Here is a 13,264-nt window from a genome sequence, read left to right on the forward strand (position 1 = left end):
ACCTCGGGGCTTCGACAACGTGAGTTGGACGATGCCATTGTCCATCACAACCTGCAAATCCACTTCCGTCAATACACATCGCTCATCAGACTACTACTAGTATTACTGCATACCATTTAAAGAAAGAAAAAAGATAGATTACATGTTGCCCTTCGACGTGCACCATCACAGCGGCGGCCACGGCCGGATGCGGGTCACTGCCTGAACAAGCGAAACTGGTAAGGATATCACTGCATGCAGTGATGACGGATTAAGAAAGAGGGTATAAGGAAACAGCTGATGCAAGTATGGTGTATCTCTGTTAGCTTCTACTCACATGAAGATGATGCCATGCAAGGCCGTGCGAGCGAGAGGCATTTGTGAACTTGTATTGCCACGAGCTGCTGCTGCTATCTAAGTGAAGACTCCAACGGGCTTTGCATAGGTAGCAGCACCGAGTTGGTTGGGTTTGTTTCGGCTCTTGGTCGAAGCATTATGCGCGTCCTGCAAATATGAAGACGGAGGTGGGTGCTATATGAATCACGTAGCTTTCGTGTGACAATTCGGCGCACTTATCATATAATGCAACAGATGAATCAATTTTCTAACCAGTACGTTATAACATCCCAATTTTCTCTCTTTCGATTTTATCTTTTTCACCTTTTTTTTTATTTTTATATACCATACTACTGCCAATATTTTTTAGAAAAACTTTCTTTTATTATATTAGTGTCAACTTTGATCTTTCCCTCGATGATGTGGTGGAGTTGATTTGACCTAAGCCGTCTTTTTCTAACAATATGATACTTGAAAACTTTAACTTAAGGAAGAAGTCGGAATCCGATTGGTTGTAAATAAGTATCGTATTGATATCAATATATCAATTGCCTAACAATTCTTATGCTCTGGATGGATGCATCGGAAGATATATTAGGCAGGATATTTATGGCTTAGGCAGTATCATATATGAGTAAATTCTTTGATCAAATAAAATGCATCAAATGCTTTAATACTTTCGATCTGATTCGAGATATCATTCACGGTAAAAATGCTTTGTCTGATTATGGCATATCGAATGCTTTTAATTCTTATTTCTTTTAGTTCTTATTTCCTAACGTGTAGGTAGATGATTTGTCTAAGATGCATCGAGCATTTTGATGCTGTTGCGTTGGGGGATGTATACTATGATACATCGAGCATTTTGATGCTTTTGTGTTGGGGGATGTATACTATGATACATCGAGCATTTTGATGCTTTTGTGTTGGGGGGATGTATCTTAGGGAGATGCTTTGCTCAGTGAGAGTGCATCAAGCACCTTGATATTTATGTTCTAGGCAATTACACTACATGCAAGGGGATGTTTTGCTCACTCAAGGTGCATTAGACGCTTTAATATTTATGTCCTGGAGAACACATCATGCATCGATCAACATTTTTCTTTCCAAAGAGAGTGGGTTGGGCATTTTTTTTGTCTCACGAGAGTAGTTTTCTATTTTCCCATATAAGATTAGATTGAGCATTTTTTTTCCAACAAAAATGGGCCATACACCCATTGGAGTAGGTTAAAGAATTAAGCAAAGAAGGATGGGGGCCTATAACTTCATCAGCTTCATGTCGAACATTTTCATGCAGCCGCAAGTAATGGCTCGTATATGACTTTTGATGAACTAAAGTTCAAACTTTTTTTTTTGCTACCTATCCCAAAGGATGGATGATATGGAGGAAGATAGGAGTACCATTTCCGTCACCTATCGTCATCTACGTTAACTTCAAGTAAATCATCAACTCCATCGTATTTGACTCCCCTAGCGAAACCTCTAGGCTTCGACAACGTGAGTTGGACGATGCTATCGTCCGTCACAACCGACAAATCCACTTCCGACGTACTCAAGAAAGAAAACAAAAGAATAGATTGCACGTTGACCTTCGACGTGCACCGTCACACTGGCATGCAGGTCGCCTGAGGATGTGCTGCATCGTCGGCGCTTGTGCTTTACAAGAAGAAGATGCCAAGCACGGCACCGCGAGCAAGAGGCATTTGTGTGCTTTAGATTGCCACGAGCTGCTGCTATCTGAGTGAAGACTCTTCTTCCCTCGGGTTTTGCGTAGGAAGCAGCACCGAGTTGGTTGTGTTTGTTTTGTCTCTCGGTCTAAGTATTTAACAGCATTATGGGCGTCATACAAAGATGAAGATGGAGCTGCGTCATCAACCTCGTAGCTTTTGGGTGACAGTTGGGCACACTTACTGTATGCTGCGACGGACGATCAATATTATAACAGCCCAACTCTCTCTCTCTCTCTCTCTCTTTTCTTCCTTCTCTACTTAACTGCTGTAAATATCAATTTTGATCTAATTCATTTTTATGAATATTATTGCGTTTGAAGTTGGATAAGAATTATAAACGTTATATCATTTGCTCCTATTTATGCTTCGAGTTAAGGATTTCCCAATGTCTATGTGCAATGTTCATTTTGGAAACTCGATGGCACCAAATGTCTTTGTTTAAGATAGATGCATGAGGTATTAGGGAGTTGTTGTTTGCTCAGGGTATATAAGATACATTGATGCTTATATGCCACTAGATGCTACATGCTTTACCCAAGTAAATACATCAAATGTTTTGATCCTTATATCTTAAGCAAACATATTAAGCGTCGAGAGATACATTGCCCAATTAGGATATATCAAATAATGTAATGCTTATAACCTAAGCGGATGTATCTTATGCGAAGAAGATACACACCAAGTACTTTAATGCTTATCTCTTGGGTGAATGCGAAGATAGTTTGTCCAATTAGGATGCGTCGCTACTGCCTCAATTGGCTTGCCCTCCGATGACTCTGTTTCCTTTTTCTTTCTCGTCCCCGTCATCTTCTTGTCGGCTCTAGAATCATACTCTGTTGCTTCTTTGGCCCTCTCGGAACAGCCCTTTTGGTCCGTGTGGTTGGTGCGATGGCCGCCGAGCGCCTGCCTGGTGGGGAACTCCTTGTTGCACCAACTGTAGATGTACCTATTCTCCTGCGACGCCTCCTCCGCCGCAGTTGCCTCAATAGGCTTGGCCTCCTCCGACATCTCCATAGTTTCCTTTATCATTCTCTTCCTTGTTCTACACCCATCGGCTGTAGGACCGGACTCTCTTGCATCTTGCTGGTGGTGGTGCTGCAGCTGCAGCTGCATCAACTGGGTCGGCCTCACACGGTCCGATCCGGCTTCCTCCCTCCCTCGCTTCCTTCTTCTCTTCTTGCCGTCATTACGACCGTACTCTCTTGTATCTCTGGCCCTCTCGTAACAGCCCTTTTGGCTGGCGCGGTGGCCGCCAAGCGACTGCCAAGTACGGAACTCCCTCTTGCACATGTTGCAGATGAACCTTCTCTTTTGCCGTACCTCGACAGCATCATCAAAGTTTCCGTAAGAGACGTGACTGGTCAAACGGCACACAACCGCTAAGAGACGCGACCGTTCACCTCCTTTTGCTCACCCGAGTCGCCTTCATGCCGAGCGGAGTAACTGCAGTCGCAAACCATGAGTGCCGCGCATGCCCCCACTGCTCCCGTCCACCCCGGCAGCTTCGCGGCTGACGGTGGTAGCAACGGCGACGACAACGGCGACGATCCGTCCCGCGATAAGCCCCTCAAGCCTGCCCACACAGTCGACGCGGAGCCCATCTTCTCCGGGGACGATGACGAGGAGGAACAGGCGGCGGACGACGACGCCGGTGCCCCTAGTCCTGGGGGGCGGCCGAAGCAGGCCGAGCCGTCCGGGCTGCAGCAGTGCAATGTCTGCAACAAGGCCTTCGGTTCAGTGAAAGCCTTGCATGGGCACATGCGGAGCCACCCCTTGAGGAAGTGGCGTGGGATACTCCCGCCGTCCATGCGCCCGGGGGCGGAGCAGGAGGTGGCGGACTCCTTGCTCCTGTTGTCGGGGCAAGAGGAGGCGTCGCGGAAGAGGAGGTTCGTCTGCAGCGGGTGCAACCGGGAGTTCCCCACCCGGCAGGCGCTCGGTGGCCACCGCGCCAGCCACAAGAGCCAGAAGGGCTGTTACGAGAGGGCCAAAGAAGCACGAGAGTATGGTCCCAGAGCCGGCAGGAGGAGAGCCAGGAAGCGAGGGAGCAAGGAACCAGGGCCGTCGGAGGTCAAGCCGACTCCTACACTGGCGACGACTGTGGTGGGGGCATCGACATCGACAATGGCAGCGGAAGGGACTACAAGGACGAGGAGGAGAGGGCTGGACCTGAACCTACTTCCGGCATCCTCAGATGATACTACCGGAGGCAATGGCAACGGGAGTTCGACTTCCAGTGCGTTGGCCGGACAAAGCCACAGGGATTCTTCCCACAAAGACTCAAAGTAAGATCCTGTGGGGTGTTACCAATTCATTCATTACTTCTAATACTATTATTATTATTATTATTATTATTATTATTTGATTCCATTATATATTATTGGTCGAGTAGAATATTAGAATTTTTTTTTTGTTTTATGTGAGGTATTTCATTAGCTATTTCTTAAATCGTGTGGATGCAGACATTCTTTTATGGCCAATAAGTTGTGCAGGCGAATTGTATTTATATTTTTATTACATGATTATAGTGGATTTCTCATGAAACATAATATGTTATGTACTGAAATTGCTCTTAATTTTGTTTTCTGTTCATGTATAAAAGTTTTGTTGTGGCATACTGATGAGTTTTAATGGATTTGTATGCAAATGCACAAATCTCTACAGAATGTGCTACGATCAATATAATTGATTCTATTTATATATTTACGTATAAATAGTTTAGTAATCTCATGTAACCATTCCGAAGAAACGGATGAGAACTCGCATGCAAATCATCAAATGTTATGCTCAAGAATAGATCATATTTAAACATGAACACATCTTGTATATTTAGATATAAACATGTTATAAATGATATAAGAGAGAGATCAATAGAATTGTCAATTTCTCAAATGTCTTCCACATTGCATCTACACCTCTGTTGGTTATACTCACTTAGATATAGACAAACCCTGCATTGATGGTGAAGTATTTATTATATGGTCAGACCAACAGAGTTGTGGAGGAATGCTCCAAAGAAAAAGATATAGACAAACTAACAGTGATGGTGAAGTATTTTGTGGGAAGATCATATTTAAAGTTTTTCAAAATATATAAAACATAATTTTGAGGCTAAGCGAGAAAAAAAAAAATAAAAGTATACCAAAATCTTCTTAATTTCCATCAAACCACTCAAATTATCATACACAGCACTTTTATAAAATACTAAAACTTATATAGGATTACTAATCAAAATTTGTATGGATTTGAGCTAATTAAACTCAATTATAATGTTTTGAAACAAAACTATGATATTTTGGTTCAGTAATCAAGAATATTATAAGTCCATTCAAATCATCATAACTGGGTAATGTCTTATCCTTATTTATTATCATTCTCTCATAATCAATGAACACCCTCATATGTTTAAGCAATTTCCTCATACCACTACTAAAACACCCTCTACAGGAATCGATTGAACCAACATATGTTTCTCATGCCATCAAGGGATCATTTTGGCATAATGATAATGAATTTATTGCTCTGCTAAAAAAAAAAGAACTAGGGAGCTTGCTCGCAAGAACATAAGAAAGCATTATAAGAAGCTAAGAACCAAAGATGATGGTTGCATAGGCTCATCTTCTCCTACTAGGCGAGTTCATGGAATTGATGACCCATTATTGGATGGAAGTATTAGCGACAGTGGCTCTAAAAGAGGAAGAAGACGTCGTTGGAAATCAGGATATACAAGCGCAGAAAGCGGGGGAGAGATTAGTGATCATGGTCATGGCCGGCATGAGATCCATGGACACAGGTGGATCACTCGGGACTGAGGACATCCTTTTACCAGTAAAGCACTACTGGATTTGGCCACCGACATCATTATGTGCTTGCAGAGATGTACAATGTTGGTTTCAGCGGCAAACCTATGCATTTTTCTTGGCCTTGTATGGAAGAAGTCAGGCAGTTTGCATTGCAGCGGTAAAAAGCCCATCTGCACTCTTGGATATATTCTACTTATGATGAAGCAGGAAATATTGGTATTTGACAATACCTGTCCGTCAAATTTGTTATCTTCATGTATCGTCAATAGCCAAATCATCAAGATTTGAGAGCTGCTTTTCTATTACAAATCTCTTTTCCCCCCCCCCCACCCCAACAAAAGAAGCTTTTTCATGGGCATTTTCATCCTCTAAATAAGATCAAGCGAACTAAATCTTTGGTTTGGTTGTCATTAATAAAAATCATTTGATGTGAATGATTATTATTGTTATTGTTATATTCATGTAAAAGATTCCATGTGTATATAAATCTGGGTGTGCAGTATCTCCATTCGGCCTAAAAGTCGTAAAGGTACAAAATCTCCCTTTTGCCTTTACGGCTTCTCGGCTTTTAGCCACGTCTTTCTTGGCCTTTAAATCATGCTTCTTAGGAATCATCAGTATCAATGATTTATACAAGTCATAGCAATTTGGAACTTTTTATGCCCAGATGACAACTGAACTTGGAAAGTCAATAGATAATTTAGTGGAAATAATACTCTTTCCACTAACACTCGAAGTGATGATTATGCTTGTTGAAAGATCCCAAAATTCCACTATCTACGTAAGGAATCATCACTGTGCCTGTTAGATTCCTTTCCTAGGTTTGAATCATCTTCATGACACCCTGCTATATCTGGCATTTTGTTAGATACCAACTTCCTGCTATATATCATTAAGACATCAGCTTTCTACAAAACCCAACAAATTAGATATTTCCGTTTTTCTTAAGCCAGTTGTTAATTAATATATTCTTAATCGTTTTAAGAATATATTAATTAGATGTGTCGTTGAAAGTGCGAAACATCAAATCATTTTATGAAACTTTATATACAAGTTTAGTATAGTATGGTAGTGTATCCGAACACATTGCCTACCTAACTAACTCATCTCGGATTGAGAGTTTAAAATCTCATTTGATAAATTTAAAATTTTCATCACCGAAAATGATGATGTATTTTGGGTTGAAAGTTTGAAATATCATTCATTTTATACAACTTTATATCTATCTAAAAAACAAGTTTAGCATGATGGCGTGTTTATCTTAAAAGTAAAAGTGATGGCGTAAACATTTAGTCAGATTATAGATTATTGTTGGAAGATCATTTGATCGAATCCTGGTGCTTCTTATCTCTTTACTTCCAAAATAGATTAAAATTGAAATTCTACTTCCAGCAATCGCTGTAGATATTGATAGTCACACGTGAGACAGTGTGGAGACATTCCAAGACTAAACAAGCAAATGTTGAACCATCGGACATCCAACAGGAAAAGGAACACCACCAATTCGGTGCGCGCTGGTTCCACAATCCCACGTATTCGTTACTATGAATGCGTCAGAGAGCACAACACTTTTTGATTTGATGACGAACGCCCCCCGAACAATCAAAATTACAACATACAAAAACGTGACCACTCTTTACAAGCGCAGTGCCATCCACGCATCAACATCAACTTACTCGGTGTGGTTGGTGAGTGGCGACAGCGATGCCCGGCCCGCCATTCTCGTGACTGGTCAAACGGCACACAACCGCTTTTGCTCACCCGAGTCGCCTTCATGCCGAGCGGAGTAACTGCACTCGCAAACCATGAGTGCCGCGCATGCCCCCACTGCTCCCGTCCACCCCGGCAGCTTCGCGGCTGACGGTGGTAGCAACGGCGACGACAACGGCGACGATCCGTCCCGCGATAAGCCCCTCAAGCCTGCCCACACAGTCGACGCGGAGCCCATCTTCTCCGGGGACGATGACGAGGAGGAACAGGCGGCGGACGACGACGCCGGTGCCCCTAGTCCTGGGGGGCGGCCGAAGCAGGCCGAGCCGTCCGGGCTGCAGCAGTGCAATGTCTGCAACAAGGCCTTCGGTTCAGTGAAAGCCTTGCATGGGCACATGCGGAGCCACCCCTTGAGGAAGTGGCGTGGGATACTCCCGCCGTCCATGCGCCCGGGGGCGGAGCAGGAGGTGGCGGACTCCTTGCTCCTGTTGTCGGGGCAAGAGGAGGCGTCGCGGAAGAGGAGGTTCGTCTGCAGCGGGTGCAACCGGGAGTTCCCCACCCGGCAGGCCCTCGGTGGCCACCGCGCTAGCCACAAGAGCCAGAAGGGCTGTTACGAGAGGGCCAAAGAAGCACGAGAGTATGGTCCCAGAGCCGGCAGGAGGAGAGCCAGGAAGCGAGGGAGCAAGGAACCAGGGCCGTCGGAGGTCAAGCCGACTCCTACACTGGCGACGACTGTGGTGGGGGCATCGACATCGACAATGGCAGCGGAAGGGACTACAAGGACGAGGAGGAGAGGGCTGGACCTGAACCTACTTCCGGCATCCTCAGATGATACTACCGGAGGCAATGGCAACGGGAGTTCGACTTCCAGTGCGTTGGCCGGACAAAGCCACAGGGATTCTTCCCACAAAGACTCGAAGTAAGATCCTGTGGGGTGTTACCAATTCATTCATTACTTCTAATACTATTATTATTATTATTATTATTATTATTTGATTCCATTATATATTATTGGTCGAGTAGAATATTAGAATTTTTTTTTTGTTTTATGTGAGGTATTTCATTAGCTATTTCTTAAATCGTGTGAACGCAGTTTACGTCTAAACGTAGTTTGCGTCTAAGCGCAGTTTACGTCTAAACGCAGTTTGCGTCTAAGCGCAGTTTGCGTTTAAGCGCAATTTACGTCTAAACGCAGTTTTACGTCTAAACGTAGTTTGCGTCTAAATGCAGTTTTATGTCTGAACGTAGTTTACGTCTAAACGCAGTTTTACGTCTAAACGCAGTTTGCGTCTGAACGTAGTTTACGTCTAAACGCAGTTTTACGTCTAAACGCAGTTTGCGTCTAAACGCGAATTCTGAAGATACTGAACTTTGAGATGCGTTTTATAAATGCGCAGAAGGCAGTTTGCAGTTATAAATGTAGCCAAAACGTAAACGTAAACTGCAATGTAATGAACGTACGAAAACGCCGATTTACATCTAAACGCAAATTCGGAAAGATCTAAACTTAGAAACTCGTTCGTAAAAGCACAGAAGGCAGTTTGCAGTTATAAATGGAATCAAAACGTAAACGTAAACTGCAATGTAATGATTGTACGAAAACGCCGATTTACGTCTAAACGCAGATTCGGAAAGATCCGAACTTAGAAACTCGTTCGTAAAAGCGCAGAAGCCAGTAGTTATTTAGGAGGTTTGCAGTAATGATAAAATGCTCAAAGTAAATGCAAACCGAGATTTAGAGTGGTTCGGTCAGTCTTGACCTACTCCACTTTTGGCTTCCTCCTCCGACGAGGTCACCGACGTCAACTATTTCATATTTTCAATCAAAATTATTTTGTTTGTTTATCATAAAATATGCAATATTATTATTTTCGAAATTACTAGCATGATCATGTAATTTTCAAGAAAATTAATTCTAAACTAAAAAAGAAAATACATCATGAAAGCGTCAAGTAATTTCAAAATAAACCAAAAGCATTTTAATTACCTCAACGTCGTAGGCTGTTAAGGCGTAGTTTGCCGCCTCGCTTTTGTTGACTTTCTCGTTTTCGGAGGAGCTCGATTCATCCCAATTTTTGTTCTTTTTCTTGCGTTTAAAGCAAGTAGTTCCATTCTTTTTGCTTTTTAATTTTCGTTTCATTTGTAGTTTAAGTTCACTATCACTTGAGCTTATGCTCGAGTGGTCTTCAAATGTTCTATGTCCCAAATCCTTCCTGTTCTTTGGAAGGTTGTTTTGTTCATCATTGTCCTCATCACTTAAGTCATCGCTCAAGTGGCATTCATTTGTCCAGAGTTCCAAATCCTTCCTGTTCTTTGGAATGTGATTGTGTTCAACATGTTCATCATGTGCATTGTGCACCATTTCATATGTCATCAACGAATCAATTAGTTCTTCAAGTGGTAAGTTGTTTAGGTTTTTAGCTTCTTGTATTGCAGTTACTTTTGAATCCCACTTCTTAGAAAGAGAACGCAAAATCTTGTTTACGAGTTCAAAATCTGAAAAATATTTTCCAAGAGCTCTTAAACTATTGATGACATCCGTGAAACGGGTGTACATGTCGCCTATAGTCTCGCTTGGTTGCATTCGAAAAAGCTCAAAATCATGCAATAAAAAGTTAACTTTCAAGTATTTGACTCTACTAGTTCCCTCGTGCGTGATTTCAAGTGTTCGCCAAATGTCAAAAGTCGTTTCGCACGTAGAAATACGATTGAACTCATTTTTGTCCAAAGAGCAAAATAAGGCATTCATAGCCTTTGTGTTTAAAGAAAAATACTTCTTCTCCAAATCCGACCATTCGTTCATCGGTTTAGAGGGAAGTTGAAAACCGTTTTCAATGATATTCCATAAATCTAAATTCGTAGAAATCAAGAAAACTCTCATTCGAGTTTTCCAATAAGTGTAGTCCAATCCGTTAAACAATGGTGGACGAAAGATCGAAAAGCCCTCTTGAAAGCCATGAAGAGCCATTTCTCTCGGGTGTAAATCTGAAATGAGAAAAACCGGGCTCTGATACCAATTGTTAGGATCGAGAGCACTAAGGGGGGGGGGGGGGGGGGGGGGGGTGAATTAGTGCAGCAAAAATTTTTCAGCGATTAAAACCGAAAGCTGTGTTCGTTCGATAAAAACGATCTCGATGTAAAAGCTGATTCTAAGATTACTTAAGATTAAGCGCAGTTTATGTCTGAACGGAGTTTACGTCTAAACGCAGTTTGCGTCTAAGCGCAGTTTACATCTAAACACATTTTACGTCTAAACGCAATTTGCGTCTAAGCGCAGTTTGCGTCTAAGCGCAGTTTACGTCTAAACGCAGTTTTACGTCTAAACAGTTTCCGTCTAAATGCAGTTTTACTTCTGAACGTAGTTTACGTCTAAATGCAGTTTTACGTCTAAACGCAGTTTGCGTTTGAACGTAGTTTACGTCTAAACGCAGTTTTACGTCTAAACGCAGTTTACGTCTAAACGCAGATTCTGAAGATACTGAACTTTGAGATGCATTTTATAAATGCGCAGAAGGCAGTTTGCAGTTATAAATGTAGCCAAAACGTAAACGTAAACTGCAATGTAATGAACGTACGAAAATGCCGATTTACGTCTAAACGCAAATTCGGAAAGATCTAAACTTAGAAACTCGTTCGTAAAAGCACAGAAGGCAGTTTGCAGTTATAAATGGAATCAAAACGTAAACGTAAACTGCAATGTAATGATTGTACGAAAACGCCGATTTACGTCTAAACGCAGATTCGGACAGATCCGAACTTAGAAACTCGTTCGTAAAAGCGCAGAAGGCAGTAGCTATTTAGGAGGTTTGCAGTAATGATAAAATGCTCAAAGTAAATGCAAACCGAGATTTAGAGTGGTTTGGTGAGTCTTGACCTACTCCACTTTTGGCTTCCTCCTCCGACGAGGTCACCGATGTCAACTAGAGGCCTTCCTTCAATAGGCGAAGGCCAACTGCCCTTTTACAGCTTCACTCCTTTTGACGGGATCAGGAGACAACCCTTACAGAACCTTTCTCTCCTCTCTTTACAACTTAAAACTTGAAGAACAGAAGGAGGAGAACTTTTAGGCTTTACAACAATTTTGAGCTCTTTGGAATCACAGAAAAGATCAAGATTTCGGTATGGGTCTATATGCTTTCTGTGCTGAATGGGTGGGGTATTTATAGGCCCCAACCCAATTCAAATTTGAAGCTCAAAACCATCAAATCCCGGAATTCCGGGATCAGGCGGTTGCACCTCCTGACTGGAGCGGTGGCACCGCCTGGCAGGGCTCGAAGACTGAGCCCAAGCGGTTGCACCTCTCTATCAGGGGCGGTTGCACCGCCCGAGTCTGGCTCGGAGACTGAGCCTCAGGCGGTGCCACCTCCTGACTGAGGCGGTTGCACCGCTTGCCAGAGCTCGAAGACCGAGCTCAAGCGGTGCTACCTCTCTGTCAGGGGAGGTTGCACCGCCCAGTCTCGCTCGGAGACTGAGCCCAGGCGGTGCCACCTCCTGGCTGGGGCGGTTGCACCGCCCAGTCTCGCTGGGAGACTTAGCCCAGGCGGTGCTACCTCCTGGCTTGGGCGGTTGCACCTCCTGGTGCAATCAGGGTCCGAATGGGCAGCTCCATTCGGCCCAATTTTGGTTTTTCAGGGGCCCAATTGCCCCAAGATTAAGCCTTAGACAATTTCTGCAGCTTTGTTTCGGCGCGTCAATCGCTTCTTCCGGCGAGTTTCCGGCGAACTTCCGTCGATCATCCGATGAACCCTCGGTGATCCTCCTGCGGACTTCCGGCAAACTCCTAGACTTGTGATGATCCACTTGGCGAGTTCCGACGAGCTTCGCTTGACAAGCTTCTGGACTTCTCGGATCTGTTCCCGCAGAACCTCCGACGACTGTCCGAACTTCCGTCGAACTCTCGAACTCCCAACGTGATCATTGACTTGACTCCGGCGTAACTCTTGCTGCTTGTCTAACTTTCATCGTAGTTAATCCTGCACACTTAAAACAAAACTTCGATCGAGACAATTAATCCTAAGCAATTAACCAAGTTGTCCGGCATGTCATTGGTCCCTCGACGCTTCGTCCGATTCGTCGGCGCATCATCCTCTCCTGTAGCCTATTGCCCAATCGGCCAGTTGACTCCGCAACTCCGATATCCTTGGCACAATACCCGCTCTTCTTAGCCCGATGCCCGAGTCCACGGCCCGAAGCCTTCTGTCGATACGTCGACCGATCCACCGGCCCGACGTCCAATCTTCTGACATGTTCCTTCGGCACAACATGATTTTCCTGCTTTAATTGTCTCATCCTGATCGAAGCATCCTGCGTCACTCAAAACGCAGATTAAATCATAAACATATATCAAGTAGTTTCATCATCAAAATACGAGATTCAACAATACTCACTTAGATATAGACAAACCCTACATTGATGGTGAAGTATTTATTATATGGTCAGACCAACAGAGTTGTGGAGGAATGCTCCAAAGAAAAAGATATAGACAAACTACAGTGATGGTGAAGTATTTTGTGGGAAGATCATATTTAAAGTTTTTCAAAATATATAAAACATAATTTTGAGGCTAAGCGAGAATTACTAATATAGGATTACTAATCAAAATTTGTATGGATTTGAGCTAATTAAACTCAATTATAATGTTTTGAAACAAAACTATGATATTTTGGTTCCGTAATCAAGAATATTATAAGTCCATTCAAATCATCATAA

At 43.2% G+C, this 13,264-nt stretch overlaps 2 protein-coding genes across 2 annotated transcripts; both read left to right on the plus strand.

Moving 5' to 3' along the window:
• The first annotated feature begins 3,503 nt into the window (after positions 1–3,503).
• On the plus strand, positions 3,504–4,331 carry LOC135611742 (zinc finger protein ZAT2-like). The gene has a single exon (XM_065107644.1). The coding sequence runs from the start codon at positions 3,504–3,506 to the stop codon at positions 4,329–4,331; it is 828 nt and encodes a 275-aa protein (XP_064963716.1).
• A 3,319-nt stretch (positions 4,332–7,650) lies between these two features.
• LOC135612191 (zinc finger protein ZAT2-like) lies at positions 7,651–8,478 on the plus strand. Its single transcript, XM_065108332.1, has one exon. It carries the CDS (start codon positions 7,651–7,653, stop codon positions 8,476–8,478), a length of 828 nt encoding a protein of 275 aa, XP_064964404.1.
• Positions 8,479–13,264: the final 4,786 nt, after the last annotated feature.

The sequence above is a fragment of the Musa acuminata genome, chromosome BXJ1-1 (assembly GCF_036884655.1).
Source record: "Musa acuminata AAA Group cultivar baxijiao chromosome BXJ1-1, Cavendish_Baxijiao_AAA, whole genome shotgun sequence".
Taxonomy (NCBI): domain Eukaryota; kingdom Viridiplantae; phylum Streptophyta; class Magnoliopsida; order Zingiberales; family Musaceae; genus Musa; species Musa acuminata.